Genomic DNA, 23,668 nt, shown 5'->3' on the forward strand with positions numbered 1-23,668 from the left:
TACGTCTGAAATCGGTGACAAAATTTCACTTTGCGTGAAGTATAACCGTGCATAACCGTGCAGTACACAATGAACTTTTAAACAAGAACACAGGCTAATAAAAAAAGTAATTCTGGTGTATTTTACACTGCCATAAGCAGCATAAAATCTGTATCTTATGTACTCGTTGAAATTCTTGTTTTAAAAAGTGCTCGTTCCAGTCAAATCTCTGTGTATGTTTGGTATTGAAAGTGTCGTTAAATGGTTTTACCAAAACATACTGTTATGTGTGGCGTATTCTGCAATAACTATAATGTCAAGTAAAATAGTTGAATGAAATCCACAGGATTCAAATCCGGGACCTCTGCGAGTCAGATATAACGCGCTTCCTCTGTGTCTGTCAGGCTTAAATACTGTTCAGCCTATTGAAAGTGATATTATGGGCATCTAACAATTTATAGGTGTATATCGCAGCCGTTTTTTTATTTGTGGTGTTTTCACTTCATATACACTTATATTTGTTAATGCAGCATCAACATCCTATAATGCTAAAACAAGATCCCGGAAAGAGAAAAATAATGCATTTGAATATGAAAATGATTCGATTTCAATGTGAATCAAAATTGAGTGTTAGTGCAGATTCGTTCATACGACACAAGGGCACTATTTTGTTGAACGTATCATTTCGGCTTAGAGGACTGGGTGAGTCATGTTAAATATCGAATATAATATATATTTTTTTAAACAATTAGAAGAAAGATGAGTTGCAGATAATTGGACAGTTACCACATTTTAACTAACTCTTTTGGCCTGTTAATTCTTTTCAGCTCAAATCAACAGTGAACAAGGGACAAAATTGTCACAAAACCAGGTTTTCATTGTGAAAAAAAAAATCTGATAAAGGGAGAAAACTCAAACTGAACTTTTGAAATGAACAAACAAAATTAACCCCCTTTGTAAGTTTGTTTTAAAAAAAAATATATTTTTAGTCGTGGCGACCTTGACATTGGAGATATTGACGTGATTCTTTCGTGCGACACACCGTCCCATGATGGTGAACAAATGTGCCAAATGATTTTAAAATCTCACAATGAATGACATAGTTATGGCCAGGACAAGCTCATTTATGGCCATTTTTGACCTTTGAACTCAAAGTGTGACCTTGACCTTGGAGATATCGACGTAATTATTTCGCGCGACACACCGTCCAATGATGGTGAACAAATGTGCCAAATGATTTTAAAATCTGACAATGAACGACATAGTTATGGCCCGGACAAGCTTGTTCCGCCCGCCCGCCAGCCAGCCAGCCAGCCAGCCAGCCAGCCCGCCCGCATTCGCCAATCTAATAACCAGTTTTTTCCTTCGGAAAACCTGGTTAAAAATGCCCATAATATCACTTTTAAACGCCTTGTAAGAAAATACACGCACTTTAAAAATTATCATTACAATGCATTCCAGACGCTTTACTCTATTAATAAATGTATTTCCTTTACAGCTCAACCGATTTTTACAACTATGCCCCAGATCTGAAAGGTTACTGCAATACATGATTGAATTAATACCTTAATGATCTTGGGAGTAAATATTTCAGTTTTTGTTTTCAGTTATTCATTTAACATCTCCAGACTTATCGGAAAGTTACAGTCGGGTCCAGCTGTTAAATCTTCATACTAGTATTCAACAACTGACCTGTAAGCGTGATTATGATTCTTTAGTTATGCATACATGCATTGCACTCCACAACACCGTCTTCAAATAGTGATGCTTTTTGGTATCTTATTTCAGATGTACATCGATGATGAAGTTACAATCTGGACAAGATCTGACAGACGCAATTAACTGAATCGCCATAGTAACGGTTGTTTTTTTCGAAATTATGTTATAAACGGTATATGGTGATTAAAATGTATTTGACAAATTACAACATGCTTGCTCTGTGTAATAATAACGAACTCAAAGCCATTGCTTCGGTTATCATCGGTTGACTTCAGTTATCCTCGGTTATCATCGGTTGACTTCAGTTATCCTCGGTTATTATCAGTTACCATCAGTTATAATCACTCTCATCGCATCATCATTAAATATACCACTTGACATAATTTTATAGTAATATAATAACGATTCTTTAATAAAAATATATATCGGTAATTCACATTTATATTCAGCAAACAATGTTTAATAAATACAAACATTCACATATCAGGCATTAAGCAAACACAAAATGCATTGAATGTTTCTACATGACGCTTGATGAATCTTTGGGTAAATATGAGCCTCGTTCTGGGAAAACTTGGCTTAATGCATGTGCGTAAAGTGTCGTCCCAGATTAGCATGTGCCGGACAAGCGTACATACGCCGTATGCTGTTATATGGAGTTGTACGACGCAGATTTCTTCCTACACGGACTAATGACGAATAACGTTCCACTCTGCAACATAGACAATCAACATGTTAATTTAACAACACTTGTGTAATTTTGTTTCGTTTTTATTTGTGAGCGTTAGCTCACAATTAATGTAGAGACAATTTTGCAAATCAGTATGGGCTTTACTACGTTAGGAACTGTAACCCGTGACTGCCTGTGTGAATAACTGCAGTAAAAATAAGACGACGAATGCTAGGCTAGGAGCGTCTGCTCTAACCACCGCATCTGTCTGTTTAATAGTTCCCACTGGTACACTAGATTTTGTGTATGTATTTACAAGTATTTAACAGCTTGTAAGACAACGTTGGCCAGTCTAGTGCTTATCATTGAAATCTGTACATATTGGCTGCTTTCAGGGAAAAAGGGGCTTAACGCATGTCAAATAAGATTAGCCTGTGCACACTTATTAACAACACGTCTCGATATGTGCTTTAAGACACACTCTTTATAAATTTGAATTGGTTGTGGTCACTTCAAACTTGCGATATAAAAAGCTATCACATACTTTTGAAAACTGAGTTGCGTCTAAGATTATAAAACAGCGAACAACGTCAGTGCCTTCGGCGCCTTGACTTAAAGTAAATTTTGTGCTGTTGTTTTTGTAAGCAAACAAATAATAATATTATGAATCTTTCGACTCGAAGGTCGTATCCATCAAAGTTTTCTTGTCGGTCCCGCGACTTCGAGCCATAAGGAGTCGACTAATAAATGCAAGGGGAATGGGTGGAGCAGAGCGCCGTTGATATTTCTATTAAAGGCATGGACGATAAAATACATATTGGGTGTATAACTTTTTTACTAATTCGCCAGGAAGCTCTATACGGCCACCGCTCCTTTAAAGGACGTGGCATCTGCATCATGATCTATAATGATAGATACATGCGACATCAGGTCATATGATCTCCGGTTCCAGCGACGAACTTTTTTAGTTAGTGCTCACAGTGAAGACCTTTTAGTTGGTCGAACGTCTAATGAAAACGAAAAATACTAGAAGGTCATGCTTGAGAGCGGTCTCAAATCATTCGACCCCCTGGTGCCAGTGTGTAACCACGAGGCAACGAATCGGCTCAAATAATTTAGCCTATGAAATCGGGGCTTAATGCAGCCCGCACGTGCTTATTAGGTACGACACTTTACGCTTTTATGATATTTTTCGTTCAAATTTAGTCTCTTCTTAGCGAAAATTTTAGCAAAAGGCTAAGCCCCCCGTGCGCATTACAATACCATGCCTCGCTCGTTGTCCGCTTCCCTGAGCAATAGGCAAACAAATCTGTGGACGGTAATCACACAAATAATGAAAATGAACAGGTCGCTTTATTATTTGAATAACCGACGAGTTTCATTCAGATGTTATCAAATTATGAAACTCAATAAATATAATAATATAATCAGGATATTTTTTAGACCGATGATCAGACCTCACACTTGGGCATGTTGGTCCAAAAAAATGTGTTAAACATTAAAAGCTAAATAACAGTTAACTTCATAGCGACACGATTCAGATGCATGTGCAATACAAAGACAGGACACTTCAATTTAATGACCATTTAATTACTAAATAATTAAACACATACCAGAAAACTAGAACTGTGACTGTCTGAGAAACGATGACATAAAAACAAAACGATAATCAATAGGACAACAACATCTCGAATTTATTAAATTGATGTTGAAACAAAGCATCATATAGCTAACACTCAATTCATTAAGAAGTCGAAATAAAGCGTTAAAAGGATAAACAAACATACAGTCGCCGTGGCGTAGTAGATATGGTGTCCGCCTCGAGATCGGGAGGTCACGTGTTCGATCCCCGCTGTCGAATCGTTCTTTAAATATCCCCATAGACACCAAGTACTAGTTCTAGTCCGAGGAAATGGACTCAGGAGCGTTTCAAATAAGTTGAAGGCTTTCCATGCAATCGAGCTAAAATAAATAGGTTAGACTAAACTAAACTAAGGCGAATCTACAAAGCGGCTGTGTGTGTCCATCTTTGTTCATCTTTAGCAACATAAAATAGTTCAGTTGTTTGAAATTAATAATATTCTTATAGCTAGTTACTATTCAAAGGTTATGATGTACCAAAACACCGATACTCACAAGTATTTCAGATAGAAATATCGTCACAAGATGACCTACGTGCGCCAGTAACCGTTAAATCTATTCCGTAGTGAAGTTATACGACCCCTTGCTTGTCAACTTGTTTTTCTTGGTATATCATATTACGTTCTTGATGGATCATTATATTAAGTACCTTTTATTTGATAGTTTCAATGCGTATGTTATTAGCAAATTGTATGATGTTGGTCATTAAAACTTAAATGGTCGAACATCTGGATTAAAAAATATGAGCCACGCCTTGGGAAAACCGGGTTTAATGCATGTGCGTTGTGGTCCAAGATTGGCCTGTTCAATTCGAATTTATCCGCTTGTATGGAATTTTTCAAGGGAATTATCGTTTAAATTATCAGCCAGTCTATGTGGAAAATGTCGTTTCAGATAAGCCTTTGCTGTTCGACACTTTCCACTTGTATGGTACTTTTGTTTAAGGAATTATCCTTAAAAAGAAGCCACCCGTTTATGTGGAAAGTGTCGTTCCTGATTAGCCTTTGTGGATTGGGCAGGTTAATCTGGGATGACATTTTATGAACATGCATTAATGCTAATCTGGGACGACATTTTACAAACATGCATTAAGCCCAGATTTCATATTTTATCGTTATATAGGATTATATTCCATGAACTTTTCTTATTAGCACAGTATTTAGTTTTGGCCTTTTTTTTACCATTTTCTGTTCAGAAGCAAAGTGAAAATGACTACATGCGAACAGCACAACACCAGAACAGCATGCACTTAAAGGGATCTTTTCAAGTTTTGGTAAATTTACAAAATTGAAAAAAGTTGTTTCAGATTCGCAAATTTTCGTTTTAGTTATGATATTTGTGAGGAAACAGTAATACTGAACATTTACCATGGTCTAATATAGCCATTATATGCATCTTTGACGATTTAAAAACCTGAAATTATTAAGCATTGCAACGCGAACCGATTTAATAATTTGGAGAGTTCTGTTATTGTCGTGTAATTTTGTGAAACTACTAAGATTGCTTATATAAAGTACAAAATACATCTCTCATACATACTTGGCAGGATGGCCGAGCGGTCTAATTGGTTTTTACTCCAGGACTCCGGGGGTCACTGGTTCGAGCCCTGCTGAAGGCTTCTTTTTGCATGTTTTTATTTTATTCTTGTTTTTTTTACTGGAGCTTTTTAGATCCAATGTTTACATTTATCAATATAAAGCATTTAATGAAAATCTTCAAAACATGCCAAAATCTGTGAAAAGGCCCCTTTAAATCGTCTCGTTCGTTTGATTAATAACTGAACTTCTTGAACGAGCTTACAATTTTCTTCCTAGGTCAACGTTTGTATGCCAAACATGAGTTTTTATGCACTAATTGGATGAAATATACTCGTGTTTATAAACATTTGCACACGAACGTCCTGATAACGCAAACATTTAAAGAAACAATGGTCCACATCTTCGGTGTGGTATCATCAATATTGATTCCTTAATGAGATAATAATCGTATTAAATATGATCTGGTGACCTAGTTTTTGGATGCACGTGACCCAGATTCGCACTCATTCTAGATATCGTCAATATAAGTATTCGGAGAACGTTGACTGCAGATCGATTAATAAAAGACGCCTCTGCAGTGAAAACTATGGTGTACGAACTGGTCCAAAACTATTCTAAACTGTTCGGGACGGTTTATAAACCGTCCGGGACGGTTTATAAACCGTCCGGGACGGTTTGTAAACTGTCCCGGACAGTTAACAAAACTGTCCCGGACAGTTTCTTACTTTTGAACCGCTCGTGCGTCTGTAAACTGTACCAGGCGATTTATTTTGTGGATTACAGACCGTCCGGGACAGTTTAGGAAACTGTCCGGGACGGTTTCCTGGAAACTGTCCGGGACGGTTTGCAGGCATTAACTTTAGTACGGCATAGGTTCTTAAGACCATAGTCGGACAGTTTAAACCGTCCCGGACAGTTTACTTAACTGTCCCGGACAGTTTAAACCGTCCCGGACGGTTTATGCGCACGAACGGTCCAAAACTTTCCTAAACCATCCCGGACAGTTTGTAAACTGTCCGGGACAGTTTAGTAAACTGTCCGGGACAGTTTCGGGACAGTTTAGTAAACTGTCCAGGACAGTTTACAAACCGTCCCGGACGGTTTCTAAACTGTCCCGGACAGTTTAGAATAGTTTTGGACCAGTTCGTACACCATAGAAAACAAGTTTTTTTCTAAGATTTGACCTTTAGTTCTAGTTTTTTGACACATGCGACACAGATTCTAACCGTCGTCAAGATATTTTTCAACATACTCATTCTGAGAAAGCTTAAATTTTACAGTATTCACTACGGATGCTAGTTGAGCTCAACGCTGATAAAATGTAACAATAACTTTTCAGCTTTAAGCCGAAACTTATCAAGTGTAATCTAGTTGGAAAGAATTTAATAATGATAAACATATACACATTTGTTTAAGTGACATTTTTTGCAGATCATGTACTTTTATTAGTCACAATTACAAAACTTGTAGCACAGTATGGTCATACCTGATGAATTTAATAACGCACATACACTATTCACCTTATCTTGTAATCGATTATATAAAAATATATTTATCCAATGTTTATTTCTTATAACGCACATACACTTTTTACCTCATCTTATAATCGATTATATAAAAATATATTTATCCAATGTTTATTTCTTATAACGCACATACACTTTTAACCTTATCTTATAATCGATTATATAAAAATATATTTATCCAATGTTTATTTCTTATAACGCACATACACTTTTTACCTTATCTTATAATCGATTATATAAAAATATATTTATCCAATGTTTATTACACAAAATTCATGAGTGACTTACGGGTGCAGATAGTGAGAACTAAATTAAAATACTTAAAGTAAATGACTTGACATGTTCAGAGGTACACAACACCTATTCAACAAGGAGACAACATTGTATTTGTTTGTTTAAGGATATAACATATCTAGAATACAAATAGAGACAATAGCAGTTTTGACATTTTTAAGTACATTACATCATTATCCCTTGACTTTTAATTGACTTATTTCCAATAACCAATTTTAATTTGTATTTCTTATATAAGCATAGATAATTTAGAATAGATAACTTAAGATATTTTTACAAAAAAATGAAACATATTTTCAAGAAGTTCAATTTCAAGAGTGCTTTTAATATTATTAAATGAAAAACATGGCATATAACAAGGTTTTTCAATTTAAAGCATGGTTTTCTGTTTACCACAAGCCCACAGCAGTCATTGGATATACATCTGTACTACATTTTTGTGTATATATAAGTTTCATAAAGTAAATTACACAAGCGTTGCATCTTAAAGATTGAACAAAAATGAAAATGATTTGAACATATGCATGAAAACAGTGAAATAGTTTAATTGATTGAACAACAATACAGTATTTATTTACACTGACAATTCATTTGTTTTTCATTTTTTAAATAAAAATGGCAAAATGTAAAACGCATAGTCAACACGAATTTCATCAGGCTATTAGCACATTTAAGCACATCAAAATATGTTCTGGTAAATGGGGATCTACATTATATACATATAAAGCACAGACATATTATGTCCGTATGCAAACACCTACACTTGATGAGCAATTGATCACTTTTGTAATAACTTTGTAATCAAACGACTGAACTATATTTTCATAGTATTTTTATTTGAAATCACAACACACTTTCAATGCATAATAATATTCTTTTTCCACTTGAATATTCTTTAATCAGAATGCAAGAAATCAGCACAAACACATCAATAAAATAAACATGTAAGTCTCTTCAAGTCATATAAACTTAAATATTTGATAACAAATTAAGAGTACAAGGCATAACACAATCAATAAATAAATCAAAACTAATGTGAACAACCAAACTATCTGATCTTAAGATATTTTCTGGTGTTTTTTAATTGGGAGATTTCTGGAAACTGGCCGCAGTGAATGCACTCCATTAACAGCTTATGTTGCCATGTCAACGTGAAACAAATTGTAACATAACTCGTAAATTGTCACATTCACTTATCAGCTGCACGTTCATAAAATATACTATAAAAAGTACAGCAAGTACAATGTATAGATTTATCATTAAAATATGCACATTTCTGAAGAGACATTTTGTGTCAAACATTCACTTATAATCGTCATAATTACATGTTATTTTTTATTCTACAAATTCCATTAGACTAATTGTCGAGTATATCATGTAAATAATTTGATTTTCTCTATGAATTTACTTGTTATGTTGAGATGTGAACACATTAATTTTCTTACAAGGGAGACTGTGTTTTTATTTTTGAAGCAAACACTATTGCTCTAACCTGAGAACAAAAAGAGACAACTGCACTACTTAACAATTGCCAGCATATTACATCACTCTGCCTTGATTTGTAACTGACTGATTTGTTGCAGTTGCTCTATATATCAATTGCACAATTTACCTATATACAGAGATCCAACATTTATTGTTGGTAAAGTTACTGAGTGATTGAGAGGGTGAAAATTTGGACTTGTAAATGTGTATATACACGATATAAAACATAAAACACTATTATGTTCAAAAACAAATGTCAACACTTATGAGCATGTAAGTACATGTATATTAAATATCAACACAAAATTGGCAAAATCAAACATAACTTTGACATCAGCCATGATTTTTCATAATTCTTTTAATAATTCATTTTTAAATACTCAGTTTCAAAACATTGAAAGCTTTCCAAATAAAGAGGCATTATCTTATAATTTAACAAACCATATCAAGTCAAATAAATAAGGTAGTAGTAGTACATACAGAATTGACAATTGAAAGAAGATTAAATGATTTTGTCTTTATTTAATGAATATTCATTTCGAATAGTGCCATACTTAACACGATTCTTGATAATACTTCTATATTGCATGTTACAACAGAAAACTGAAACTTGTTTTTTACATGAATATAATCCAATACATATTTTGTATATAATGTTACCAGCATAATTTAAACAGCTTTCAATTTTCTTAAGCTCAACGTATGAAATAATGTCTTAAGTACAATTTAATTTTCATGCATTTATCATTATCAGGTGCAAGTTTCATAAGTAATTGATAGACGTGCTATATTTGTGCTTAAAGTAATAATTAACATACACGCCTTAATCAAATATCCTTTATATCATTATATTTAACTATATTTAACAAAAATATTCAATGTTTAATGAATGACACCATCAAAATTCAGTCCCCAAAGACATGACATATTGTTTTGCTTTGAACACATCTTTGCTGGTCACATTAATTTATGGTTTCCCCTTAAATTGTTGTGCTTTGTCATTCTGCCATTTCATTCTGAACAAGGTCATTTATTTTTCGCCCGTTACAAAGTTCAAAGATGAGATCTGTCAGAGTTTGTGCTTAACATACCATGAGGAATGTAGAGAATATCTATCTTAAACAGTATTTATCTCTGAGCTCCTAGTTTTGACTGGGGTCATACGGTAACAACTGCTGCAACTGGCTGTGTTGCTGATTGTCTCTGAGCTCTTAGTTTTGACTGGGGTCATACCGTAACAACTGCTGCAACTTGCTGTGTTGCTGATTGTCTCTGAGCTCCTAGTTTTGACTGGGGTCATACGGTAACAACTGCTGCAACTGGCTGTGTTGCTGATTGTCTCTGGGCTCCTAGTTTTGACTGGGGTCAATATGATAACAACTGCTGCAACTGGCTGTGTTGCTGATTGTCTCTGAGCTCTTAGTTTTGACTGGGGTCATACAGTAACAACTGCTGCAACTCGCTGTGTTGCTGATTGTCTCTGAGCTCTTAGTTTTGACTGGGGTCATACGGTAACAACTGCTGCAACTCGCTGTGTTGCTGATTGTCTCTGAGCTCCTAGTTTATTTACACTGACAATTCATTTGTTTTTCATTTTTTAAATAAAAATGGCAAAATGTAAAACGCATAGTCAACACGAATTTCATCAGGCTATTAGCACATTTAAGCACATCAAAATATGTTCTGGTAAATGGGGATCTACATTATATACATATAAAGCACAGACATATTATGTCCGTATGCAAACACCTACACTTGATGAGCAATTGATCACCTTTGTAATAACTTTGTAATCAAACGACTGAACTATATTTTCATAGTATTTTTATTTGAAATCACAACACACTTTCAATGCATAATAATATTCTTTTTCCACTTGAATATTCTTTAATCAGAATGCAAGAAATCAGCACAAACACATCAATAAAATAAACATGTAAGTCTCTTCAAGTCATATAAACTTAAATATTTGATAACAAATTAAGAGTACAAGGCATAACACAATCAATAAATAAATCAAAACTAATGTGAACAACCAAACTATCTGATCTTAAGATATTTTCTGGTGTTTTTTAATTGGGAGATTTCTGGAAACTGGCCGCAGTGAATGCACTCCATTAACAGCTTATGTTGCCATGTCAACGTGAAACAAATTGTAACATAACTCGTAAATTGTCACATTCACTTATCAGCTGCACGTTCATAAAATATACTATAAAAAGTACAGCAAGTACAATGTATAGATTTATCATTAAAATATGCACATTTCTGAAGAGACATTTTGTGTCAAACATTCACTTATAATCGTCATAATTACATGTTATTTTTTATTCTACAAATTCCATTAGACTAATTGTCGAGTATATCATGTAAATAATTTGATTTTCTCTATGAATTTACTTGTTATGTTGAGATGTGAACACATTAATTTTCTTACAAGGGAGACTGTGTTTTTATTTTTGAAGCAAACACTATTGCTCTAACCTGAGAACAAAAAGAGACAACTGCACTACTTAACAATTGCCAGCATATTACATCACTCTGCCTTGATTTGTAACTGACTGATTTGTTGCAGTTGCTCTATATATCAATTGCACAATTTACCTATATACAGAGATCCAACATTTATTGTTGGTAAAGTTACTGAGTGATTGAGAGGGTGAAAATTTGGACTTGTAAATGTGTATATACACGATATAAAACATAAAAAACTATTATGTTCAAAAACAAATGTCAACACTTATGAGCATGTAAGTACATGTATATTAAATATCAACACAAAATTGGCAAAATCAAACATAACTTTGACATCAGCCATGATTTTTCATAATTCTTTTAATAATTCATTTTTAAATACTCAGTTTCAAAACATTGAAAGCTTTCCAAATAAAGAGGCATTATCTTATAATTTAACAAACCATATCAAGTCAAATAAATAAGGTAGTAGTAGTACATACAGAATTGACAATTGAAAGAAGATTAAATGATTTTGTCTTTATTTAATGAATATTCATTTCGAATAGTGCCATACTTAACACGATTCTTGATAATACTTCTACATTGCATGTTACAACAGAAAACTGAAACTTGTTTTTTACATGAATATAATCCAATACATATTTTGTATATAATGTTACCAGCATAATTTAAACAGCTTTCAATTTTCTTAAGCTCAACGTATGAAATAATGTCTTAAGTACAATTTAATTTTCATGCATTTATCATTATCAGGTGCAAGTTTCATAAGTAATTGATAGACGTGCTATATTTGTGCTTAAAGTAATAATTAACATACACGCCTTAATCAAATATCCTTTATATCATTATATTTAACTATATTTAACAAAAATATTCAATGTTTAATGAATGACACCATCAAAATTCAGTCCCCAAAGACATGACATATTGTTTTGCTTTGAACACATCTTTGCTGGTCACATTAATTTATGGTTTCCCCTTAAATTGTTGTGCTTTGTCATTCTGCCATTTCATTCTGAACAAGGTCATTTATTTTTCGCCCGTTACAAAGTTCAAAGATGAGATCTGTCAGAGTTTGTGCTTAACATACCATGAGGAATGTAGAGAATATCTATCTTAAACAGTATTTATCTCTGAGCTCCTAGTTTTGACTGGGGTCATACGGTAACAACTGCTGCAACTGGCTGTGTTGCTGATTGTCTCTGAGCTTTTAGTTTTGACTGGGGTCATACCGTAACAACTGCTGCAACTTGCTGTGTTGCTGATTGTCTCTGAGCTCCTAGTTTTGACTGGGGTCATACGGTAACAACTGCTGCAACTGGCTGTGTTGCTGATTGTCTCTGAGCTCCTAGTTTTGACTGGGGTCAATATGATAACAACTGCTGCAACTGGCTGTGTTGCTGATTGTCTCTGAGCTCTTAGTTTTGACTGGGGTCATACAGTAACAACTGCTGCAACTCGCTGTGTTGCTGATTGTCTCTGAGCTCTTAGTTTTGACTGGGGTCATACGGTAACAACTGCTGCAACTCGCTGTGTTGCTGATTGTCTCTGAGCTCCTAGTTTATTTACACTGACAATTCATTTGTTTTTCATTTTTTAAATAAAAATGGCAAAATGTAAAACGCATAGTCAACACGAATTTCATCAGGCTATTAGCACATTTAAGCACATCAAAATATGTTCTGGTAAATGGGGATCTACATTATATACATATAAAGCACAGACATATTATGTCCGTATGCAAACACCTACACTTGATGAGCAATTGATCACCTTTGTAATAACTTTGTAATCAAACGACTGAACTATATTTTCATAGTATTTTTATTTGAAATCACAACACACTTTCAATGCATAATAATATTCTTTTTCCACTTGAATATTCTTTAATCAGAATGCAAGAAATCAGCACAAACACATCAATAAAATAAACATGTAAGTCTCTTCAAGTCATATAAACTTAAATATTTGATAACAAATTAAGAGTACAAGGCATAACACAATCAATAAATAAATCAAAACTAATGTGAACAACCAAACTATCTGATCTTAAGATATTTTCTGGTGTTTTTTAATTGGGAGATTTCTGGAAACTGGCCGCAGTGAATGCACTCCATTAACAGCTTATGTTGCCATGTCAACGTGAAACAAATTGTAACATAACTCGTAAATTGTCACATTCACTTATCAGCTGCACGTTCATAAAATATACTATAAAAAGTACAGCAAGTACAATGTATAGATTTATCATTAAAATATGCACATTTCTGAAGAGACATTTTGTGTCAAACATTCACTTATAATCGTCATAATTACATGTTATTTTTTATTCTACAAATTCCATTAGACTAATTGTCGAGTATATCATGTAAATAATTTGATTTTCTCTATGAATTTACTTGTTATGTTGAGATGTGAACACATTAATTTTCTTACAAGGGAGACTGTGTTTTTATTTTTGAAGCAAACACTATTGCTCTAACCTGAGAACAAAAAGAGACAACTGCACTACTTAACAATTGCCAGCATATTACATCACTCTGCCTTGATTTGTAACTGACTGATTTGTTGCAGTTGCTCTATATATCAATTGCACAATTTACCTATATACAGAGATCCAACATTTATTGTTGGTAAAGTTACTGAGTGATTGAGAGGATGAAAATTTGGACTTGTAAATGTGTATATACACGATATAAAACATAAAAAACTATTATGTTCAAAAACAAATGTCAACACTTATGAGCATGTAAGTACATGTATATTAAATATCAACACAAAATTGGCAAAATCAAACATAACTTTGACATCAGCCATGATTTTTCATAATTCTTTTAATAATTCATTTTTAAATACTCAGTTTCAAAACATTGAAAGCTTTCCAAATAAAGAGGCATTATCTTATAATTTAACAAACCATATCAAGTCAAATAAATAAGGTAGTAGTAGTACATACAGAATTGACAATTGAAAGAAGATTAAATGATTTTGTCTTTATTTAATGAATATTCATTTCGAATAGTGCCATACTTAACACGATTCTTGATAATACTTCTATATTGCATGTTACAACAGAAAACTGAAACTTGTTTTTTACATGAATATAATCCAATACATATTTTGTATATAATGTTACCAGCATAATTTAAACAGCTTTCAATTTTCTTAAGCTCAACGTATGAAATAATGTCTTAAGTACAATTTAATTTTCATGCATTTATCATTATCAGGTGCAAGTTTCATAAGTAATTGATAGACGTGCTATATTTGTGCTTAAAGTAATAATTAACATACACGCCTTAATCAAATATCCTTTATATCATTATATTTAACTATATTTAACAAAAATATTCAATGTTTAATGAATGACACCATCAAAATTCAGTCCCCAAAGACATGACATATTGTTTTGCTTTGAACACATCTTTGCTGGTCACATTAATTTATGGTTTCCCCTTAAATTGTTGTGCTTTGTCATTCTGCCATTTCATTCTGAACAAGGTCATTTATTTTTCGCCCGTTACAAAGTTCAAAGATGAGATCTGTCAGAGTTTGTGCTTAACATACCATGAGGAATGTAGAGAATATCTATCTTAAACAGTATTTATCTCTGAGCTCCTAGTTTTGACTGGGGTCATACGGTAACAACTGCTGCAACTGGCTGTGTTGCTGATTGTCTCTGAGCTCTTAGTTTTGACTGGGGTCATACCGTAACAACTGCTGCAACTTGCTGTGTTGCTGATTGTCTCTGAGCTCCTAGTTTTGACTAGGGTCATACGGTAACAACTGCTGCAACTGGCTGTGTTGCTGATTGTCTCTGAGCTCCTAGTTTTGACTGGGGTCAATATGATAACAACTGCTGCAACTGGCTGTGTTGCTGATTGTCTCTGAGCTCTTAGTTTTGACTGGGGTCATACAGTAACAACTGCTGCAACTCGCTGTGTTGCTGATTGTCTCTGAGCTCTTAGTTTTGACTGGGGTCATACGGTAACAACTGCTGCAACTCGCTGTGTTGCTGATTGTCTCTGAGCTCCTAGTTTTGACTGGGGTCATACGGTAACAACTGCTGCAACTGGCTGTGTTGCTGATTGTCTCTGAGCTCCTAGTTTTGACTGGGGTCACTATGGTAACAACTGCTGCAACTGGCTGTGTTGCTGATTGTCTCTGAGCTCCTATTTTTGACTGGGGTCACTATGGTAACAACTGCTGCAAATGGCTGTGTTGCTGATTGTTTCTGAGCTCCTAGTTTTGACTGGGGTCAATATGGTAACAACTGCTGCAACTGGCTGTGTTGCTGATTGTCTCTGAGCTCCTAGTTTTGACTGGGGTCAATACGGTAACAACTGCTGCAACTGGCTGTGTTGCTGATTGTCTCTGAGCTCCTAGTTTTGACTGGGGTCAATATGGTAACAACTGCTGCAACTGGCTGTGTTGCTGATTGTCGCTGAGCTCTTAGTTTTGACTGGGGTCAATATGGTAACAACTGCTGCAACTGGCTGTGTTGCTGATTGTCTCTGAGCTCCTAGTTTTGACTGGGGTCAATACGGTCACAACTGCTGCAACTGGCTGTGTTGCTGATTGTCTCTGAGCTCCTAGTTTTGACTGGGGTCAATATGGTAACAACTGCTGCAACTGGCTGTGTTGCTGATTGTCTCTGAGCTCTTAGTTTTGACTGGGGTCAATATGGTAACAACTGCTGCAACTGGCTGTGTTGCTGATTGTCTCTGAGCTCTTAGTTTTGACTGGGGTCAATATGGTAACAACTGCTGCAACTGGCTGTGTTGCCTGACCATGAGGAATGTAGAGAATATCTATCTTAAACAGTATTTATCTCTGCGCTCCTAGTTTTGACTGGGGTCACTATGGTAACAACTGCTGCAAATGGCTGTGTTGCTGATTGTCTCTGAGCTCTTAGTTTTGACTGGGGTCAATATGGTAACAACTGCTGCAACTCGCTGTGTTGCTGATTGTCTCTGAGCTCTTAGTTTTGACTGGGGTCAATATGGTAACAACTGCTGCAACTGGCTGTGTTGCTGATTGTCTCTGAGCTCCTACTTTTGACTGGGGTCAATATGGTAACAACTGCTGCAACTGGCTGTGTTGCTGATTGTCTCTGAGCTCTTAGTTTTGACTGGGGTCAAGATGGTAACAACTGCTGCAACTTGCTGTGTTGCTGAATGACAAGTTTTATTTCGTCAATTGGCGTCTGCAAAAAAAGAACAACGTGATACTGTAAATGTGTTTCCGTCTATTTTTGATACCAAACGAAAAACAAAACTTGCATAGGGTGTTACGACTTATATGACTTGAATCCATAGATGAAACGATGGCTCGATTGGTCAATGTGGATTTGAGTGCTACTTAAAAGTACCCCGGGTACTCTTCAAGTATACTACAATATACCCCGGGTACAGAAAATACGCTTAAATGCACCCAGCCAATATTTCACTGTACTCGAGGTTTACTCCTACCCAAAATCCGATGTGATATAATGCGCTAACGAATTACGAAACTAAATTATCTTTGAAAAAAAACTGACTCAACATTCTTTGAGAGTATGAGTTTCGATTATACTGGGGCAATTTTACAGAACACTGATATAAATATGAACATACTAACTTGAGAAAATGATCAAACAACGGCCAATTTAGCGTTAGTATTCCTGGGTACATTTTCCATACCCTGGGTACATTGTAGTATGTTTAAGAGTACTCGGGGTACTTTTAAGTAGTACTCGGGCTGACAAAGACCAATCAAGCAAAATGATGGACCTGGGACTATTGATACAATAATAATTAATAATAATTATTTTAGATAAAGTATAACCTCTTTATTACCAAATAATTTGGACTGGGTTTTTATAAAGATCCTTTTTATTATCAAATACTACCTCATCAATAATGACAATAAGCAAAGGCCTACTAGACGATAGTCCCAAAAACATGAATTCAGCGAGAGTTTTTCTGAGAAAACTCAGATGATTTTTATGAAGTAAGAAAATGGTTTGGCCACCATGAACCCACATTCCAATTTTGTGTCAAAACTCTACTACTTATGTCAAAGGAAACATGAATCCAAATAAACAAGAAGGAAATGTCACATGATAATAAATATATTTGGTTTCATCACACAAGAAGCAATACTTTTCGAGGTTCGAGGTTATACTAGAACGTACAGCTGGATGGATGTATCGACGAACAAGGGTCAATCTACATGCACCCACCCATCTCTGTATTCAGGGGCTTGCCAAAAATAAACACATCGCTTGAAAACTCACCCGTAGACTGAGGGTCCTGCTTCAGGGGGATGCTTAATGAGCTGTGACTACAAATGCTTCCAGAACAATCTCAATGCTTTGCTATCCGGGTTTCCTGGAAATAAAGTAAATCATGTGCAAAATGAAACAACAAAACTGAAGACAACACTAGCTTTTTCAAGGATAAAAAACTGGCTCAACCCGGTAACATAATTGTGAGTGTCTTAATAAGATATAAACTTTCATATAAACGAGCACACATATTTTAACTAAAGCTCGCCTTGTGCCCAGGATGTTACGAAGCTGGGTACCACTTGAAACTGTGTACACGTTCAATGAAATAAAATTAAACTATGTAGTTGTTATAAATTACTTTCATTTGGTTTTAAGACCAAATTTTATTTCAATGGTGTTTATACAAAACACAAATATCAAGTGGTGTTTAAGAAAGACCAGGGTTATATATAAATTGTTCTAGAACACTTTTTGAACATTCACCAATTGCAAAAGATTTTGCTTTTATGGTTAAGTATAAGAAGAAGAAGAGCTTCGCTAATATATTGTTTTTTGTAAAGGTGAAGGGACCTATCTCAATACTTCATCAAACAGAAGGAGGGATGGGTGGAGAGGGTGTATAGTGTGAAGATGTGGTCTTTTATTACATTATCTTTCAAAAATGAAAAAAAAGTTACATAACTTGCCTACACAGTCCCCTTATGATAGTGAGCATGTGTTCCAAGTGTGAAATCAATAGCCATGATACTTTAGGAGTAAAGTGCACCAAATCACAAAACTTAACCAAATTTTCAATGTTCTAAGTATAAAAGGGGCAATAATTCTGTCAAAATGCCAGTCAGAGTTAAATAACTTTGCCTGCACAGTTCCCTTATGGTAGTTAGTAATTGATGCAAGTATGAAAGCAATAGCGTTGATACATTAGAAATAAAGTGGACATAAACACAAAACTTAACCTAAATATCACTTTTCTAAGTATAAAAGGGCACATAATTATGTCAAACTGCCAGCCAGAGTTATCTCACTTTGCTTGCCCACTCCCCTCATGATACATGTAGTAAGTGTAACAAGTTTGAATGCAATAGCTTTGATACTTTATAGAAAAGTTGAACTTAACACAAAACTGTTTATTGCATCAAACATGTGCTCAAGATGGTTCCGGAATATGCCCTTACTAGACAGGGCTATACTTCTAGTAGGGGTCGCATGAAACAACAGTTATAATATACACACCCTAGTTGTATTGAATCCTGTCAAACTGACACCTGTTTGTTAATTGAAAACTCTATTAATATGGGCATTGGTCATAAATCTGAGACATGGTGGGTGCGCGAAAATGATATCTCCTTAAAATAAGTGATTCCACAGTTTGACGTCATTGAAATGTGCGTAAAAAACGTCAAACTTTGTTTAAATTATAGATTGGTGGACAAAACTAGTCATAATGTGCGCATCTTTATCAATAAATTTAATATGATTTATGACAAACACATGTTTTGTGGATATTCTTCAGACATATTATATTTTAATACTTGCGTTTATATATTTACTCTAGTGAAAAACATAACATCTTTCATTTGTGCATGGAAACCAATTATTATTTCAATAACATAAATCTGTACTCAAATAAAAATATATAATGCGTACGTTAAAACAAAACACATACTTACAAGAGTAGGTAAGCTGCTTGAAATTATCACATGGTTTCTTGGCTTCCTCAATTGCATGGTTTCTCCTTGCAGACTTTGATGCCACATTACGCAGTCAACTTGTTTACTGCAAATGGCAAAACAACATTTTACAGATAACGTTTAAAGATTATTTCTTAGCTGTAATCAAATCCCTTATCATTCAATAAGACACTAGTTTTTCTGCATATATTCTGCAAACAGAGAAAGAGTATGCAATTTTTAAAGGAACGTTTTTGGTTGTTCTTGCTAATGCCCTGTGTAAGAGTCCCTTTATTTACAGATAAAGATGGAATATTATTACATAAATTGGTTTAAACGTGTGCAATATGATTAACAATAATTATTCAAACGGAACTAATACAGTTCATGGAATAAAATAAAATACATATTAAACAAAGATACGCTTGTATATTTAAAAAAAGCCTACTTTAAATAATCATCAAATTAAAAGCAGCCAAAGCATATCACAATACCATACAATATGTAATGCAATATATTGGTATAATTTGTAGTTACCGGTAAATCTGTTTTTATGTGTTGGCGTATTTTTTTCTTTTAGTTATGTCACTGACTTATGTCAGTCAACTTTCTCACAACATATTTGAACAAGTCTCTTTAAAATCTTACACTTTCTTACTTTCATGACCATCCAAGCCCATATGACCATAACATGACCCACTGGTCAGTACAGGGGCAGGGTGCAGGCCATCCTTAACATGACCCACAGGTCAGTACAGGGGCAGGGTGCGGGCCATCCTTAACATGACCCACAGGTCAGTACAGGGGCAGAGTGCGGGCCATGACCCACAGGGTGCGGGTCATGACCAAATGGTTAGAACAGGGGCAGGTTGCGGGCCATGACCCACAGGTCAGTACAGGGGCAGGGTGCGGGCCATCCTTAACATGACCCACAGGTCAGTACAGGGGCAGGGTACGGGCCATCCTTAACATGACCCACAGGTCAGTACAGGGGCAGGGTGCGGGCCATGACCCACAGGTCAGTACAGGGGCAGAGTGCGGGCCATGACCCACAGGTCAGTACAGGGGCAGGGTGCGGGCCATGACCCACAGGTCAGTACAGGGGTAGGGTGCGGGCCATGACCCACAGGTCAGTACAGGGGTAGGGTGCGGGCCATCCTTAACATGATTAGAAGAGGCAGAGTGCAATAAAAATAAAACATAATAAAAGCAAATTTGAATATAGCAATATGCTAAAATATATTCTTAAACAAAACAAACTAGTTAATATTAAATGGTTGAGAATATACTAATATCATACAGACATATTTGCATTCATACCTCTCGTAGTTTAATGCATATGCACCACTGTTGTTGATGTTTAGTATACGACTGCTGCTGAAACTGTTTTTGCTGCTGTGCTGACGTGGCTTGGTTGCTAGGATTTCGCTTGACACTGAACAACGGCCACTGAAAAATAAGTTATATTGGATAATTTGTTATAATGTAATCAAAGATGACAAGTGGTTCAAGGGATTTAATGCTTTTGTTGTTTTTATACACAAATATTAACACACTTCTGTGCACACTATTAGTTAATCCCCCTGAATAAAATATAAGTAACACAGCCTCTGTAATTCCATGTGTGGTGAGATACAGAAACAGTAAATTAATATTATGCAAGAGAGTTACTTGGCCAATGATAAGTTAGAGCTTTGTCACAAAATGATAACTAAACCTCAACCCAGACTTCATGGGGCTCACATGATTGAAGTTTCATCTGATTCCCTTTAGAAATGTAGACATATACATATGTGGTGAGGTAAAACTATGTTCACATAAAATGCAGATGAAACGCCCCTCTAACAGACCAACTGACAGAACATTGACTCCCATATAACCTCTGCATGGTTTGTGGGATTTAATACTCATTGTATTCACATCTCCACCTTGCAGGTCATGTTTTTATAATATTACTGTGAGATTGGAATGTTAATAGATAATAGATAAAAGACTGAGGCTGCTGCTTGAGCCAAGATCGGTACCAATTTGACCTTCGGCATGGAAGCCCCTTTCTCTGAAGGGTCACGCTTGGCGCAGTTACACAGTTCATGAGCTGGTCGTGATTTTCTGGGTACTGTTCCATGTTGATTGACAAGTTGTCCTGTTAAATAAAATATCAACAAAATTAAACTCCAGTAGCATCAGCAGGAGAATATTCTATTCATCACTAGAATGTCCTTTACTTAAGGCAAGTAACCATGTGACAAAATTAGACATATGATATAAATTATACAAAGCATTACACAATTTTGTAACATGAGCAGCAAACTTAAAAGTGTATGAACTGTCATGAAACTCACGCCAATTGCATTAATTCTGGTGGCATTAATGCTTAGTCGAGTCGCAACTTTTCCGACATTTCACACACCAAAAAAATGAAGAACCAAAACCAACAAAATACTCCCGGTTAGAAGTCTGGTTTACATTGATCGTGTGTACAATGTTAGATATGTTGAACGGTCTGGTTTACATTGACCGTGTGTACAATGTTAGATATGTTTAACGGTCTATGTTCTTCATTAAACAAGAAAATGCGATCTGGCTGGTTACTAAACTTGTAAAAGATATTATGCCCAAAAACAATATTGAACATTTTCATGATGATCCGATAAAAATTATTTTGAAACGGATAGCAGATGTTTATAAGTGTCAACACTTTTTGCTTTTATTGATTTTTTGTTTTTAAGGAAGCATTTTCTTAGCAAAATCCAGTTTTGGCGGTAAGAGGTTTCCCTGACTAGCCTGTGCGGATTGCGTTTCCAAGAGGTAAGTGGTTTCCCTGACTAGCCTGTGCAGATTGCGTTTCCCAGAGGTAAGTGGTTTCCCTGACTAGCCTGTGCAGATTGCCTTTCCCAGAGCAAGGCTAATTCATGTTTTTAAAGCTACCTTTGAACTTTTATAATAACAACACAAAGTGAACATAAGTTGTTACATAAAAATCCTCTAACATATTATTATTTTTGTCTGCATTAAGTATGACTGGCATGGTGCAAATATTGACTTCATTTCGCAATAGACATAGAAACCCAACAGTGCTAAGGTTGGTACAGCAAAGACATAATTGTTCAACTTGTGAATGGAATAATAAAAATGAAAATTGATGAGTAAATGTGTGATTGTTAGTGGGTTTGGGAGGTATAAAATTGATGAGTTAATTTGGGATTGTTAGTGGGTTTCGGTGGTATAAAATTGATGAGTTAATTAGTGATTGTTAGTGGGTTCGGGAGGTATAAAATTGATGAGTTTATTGTGATTGTTATTGGGTTTGGGAGGTATAAAAAAAGTCACATGGGCATAATCAGAATGCAGAAAAATCTTAAAAATTGTAAGTATCAAAACAACAATTAAAAGACCATAAACACTCAAAATCAATTAATATTTCGTACAATATTTCAAAACATAAAGTTAACACATTAAAAAAATCAATGTTTCTTATAGCAATATTCAAAATTTCAACGCTAGATGTGGTCTGGTAATATAGATTTATCAAGATACACACTGCTCTTTTTTTGTTTTGTGTGGATCAATATATTCAACACATGTTCATGCACCATGTAAGTGTCATATCAATAGATATTGTTGGGGAAAAATAAAAAGGAATATATTGTGCCACACATATTTAAAAACGAGCATTTTGTATCTCATTAAATCTATGTGTGCATGCGACATCTCGTGTTGTGATAACACTGAACATACACAAATCCTTATCCTTTTTTCTAAATCAATCAAACTGTTTTAGAATTTAAAAAAAGCTCAATGGTCCTTCATGGAGAATTATCTGAATGTTGTAAATGGAAAAAAGTGCCTGAAATGCTCACCTCAATTCAAGGTAAACCTACTGTAGAAGACATGACCTTGTGACATACTTTTTGACTAAATTACTTTAAACATTCTGATTAACTTTCATAATTGATGTGGCATAAATCTGGCCTATAGAGTGATAACCAAGTTTGTTTCAAGGTTTGAACTGGTGACCTAGTTTTTGGAAGCAATGTGACAGATTCAAACTAAACCTGTAACATATCAAGATAAACATTCTGACCACGTATGATCATGATTGAGTCATGACAATTGAGATGTGAGACCTACTGTATTGTTACACAAGTGGCCTCGATTTAAACTCGGGCTAAAAATTGTCAAAATAAACTTTTTGCCTTGATAATGTCAAAACATTTTGACCCAGTTTCATCAAGATTCAATAAACATTCAGGCCTTTAGATTCATAAACAAGCTGACAGTTGAAGCTGCACATAGCACGCTCAATGACATAGGGTGATCACAATTACTCAGTTTGAGAAATGTTTGCTCAATTCAGTTAAAATATATATATTTAAATGTGTAAATTTCCAAAACAT

General features: G+C 35.0%; 1 protein-coding gene, 1 long non-coding RNA gene and 1 other non-coding gene across 11 annotated transcripts in view; 1 reads left to right on the forward strand and 2 right to left on the reverse strand.

Annotated features, from left to right (window-relative positions):
• Nucleotides 1–6,562: 6,562 nt before the first annotated feature.
• Nucleotides 6,563–6,746, forward strand: LOC127836746 (small nucleolar RNA snR44). Its single transcript, XR_008028923.1, has one exon. It is a non-coding gene; the product is annotated as a small nucleolar RNA snR44 (small nucleolar RNA).
• Nucleotides 6,747–6,915: 169 nt separating this feature from the next.
• Nucleotides 6,916–9,050, reverse strand: LOC127833641 (uncharacterized). Its single transcript, XR_008027525.1, has 2 exons — nucleotides 7,216–9,050; nucleotides 6,916–7,141 (listed from the first exon to the last, which is right to left on the reverse strand). It is a non-coding gene; the product is annotated as an uncharacterized LOC127833641 (long non-coding RNA).
• Nucleotides 9,051–13,136: 4,086 nt separating this feature from the next.
• LOC127833640 (uncharacterized) overlaps nucleotides 13,137–23,668 on the reverse strand; it is a 28,543-nt gene continuing 18,011 nt past the window's right edge. For 8 of the 9 annotated variants that reach the window (XR_008027524.1, XR_008027522.1, XR_008027519.1 and 5 more), the window contains 5 exons: nucleotides 21,296–21,414; nucleotides 20,592–20,720; nucleotides 19,272–19,377; nucleotides 17,608–17,701; nucleotides 13,137–16,536 (listed from right to left, as the gene is read on the reverse strand). Coding sequence is in view for 1 of the 9 variants with exons in the window: in XM_052359021.1 (XP_052214981.1) it covers nucleotides 17,678–17,701; nucleotides 19,272–19,377; nucleotides 20,592–20,720; nucleotides 21,296–21,414 (378 nt within the window). In the remaining 8 variants the exon portion in view is untranslated. The remainder of the gene's footprint in view (nucleotides 16,537–17,607; nucleotides 17,702–19,271; nucleotides 19,378–20,591; nucleotides 20,721–21,295; nucleotides 21,415–23,668) is intronic. The other variant, XR_008027521.1, reaches the window with a different exon arrangement.

Source organism: Dreissena polymorpha, chromosome 6 (assembly GCF_020536995.1).
Source record: "Dreissena polymorpha isolate Duluth1 chromosome 6, UMN_Dpol_1.0, whole genome shotgun sequence".
Lineage (NCBI taxonomy): Eukaryota > Metazoa > Mollusca > Bivalvia > Myida > Dreissenidae > Dreissena > Dreissena polymorpha.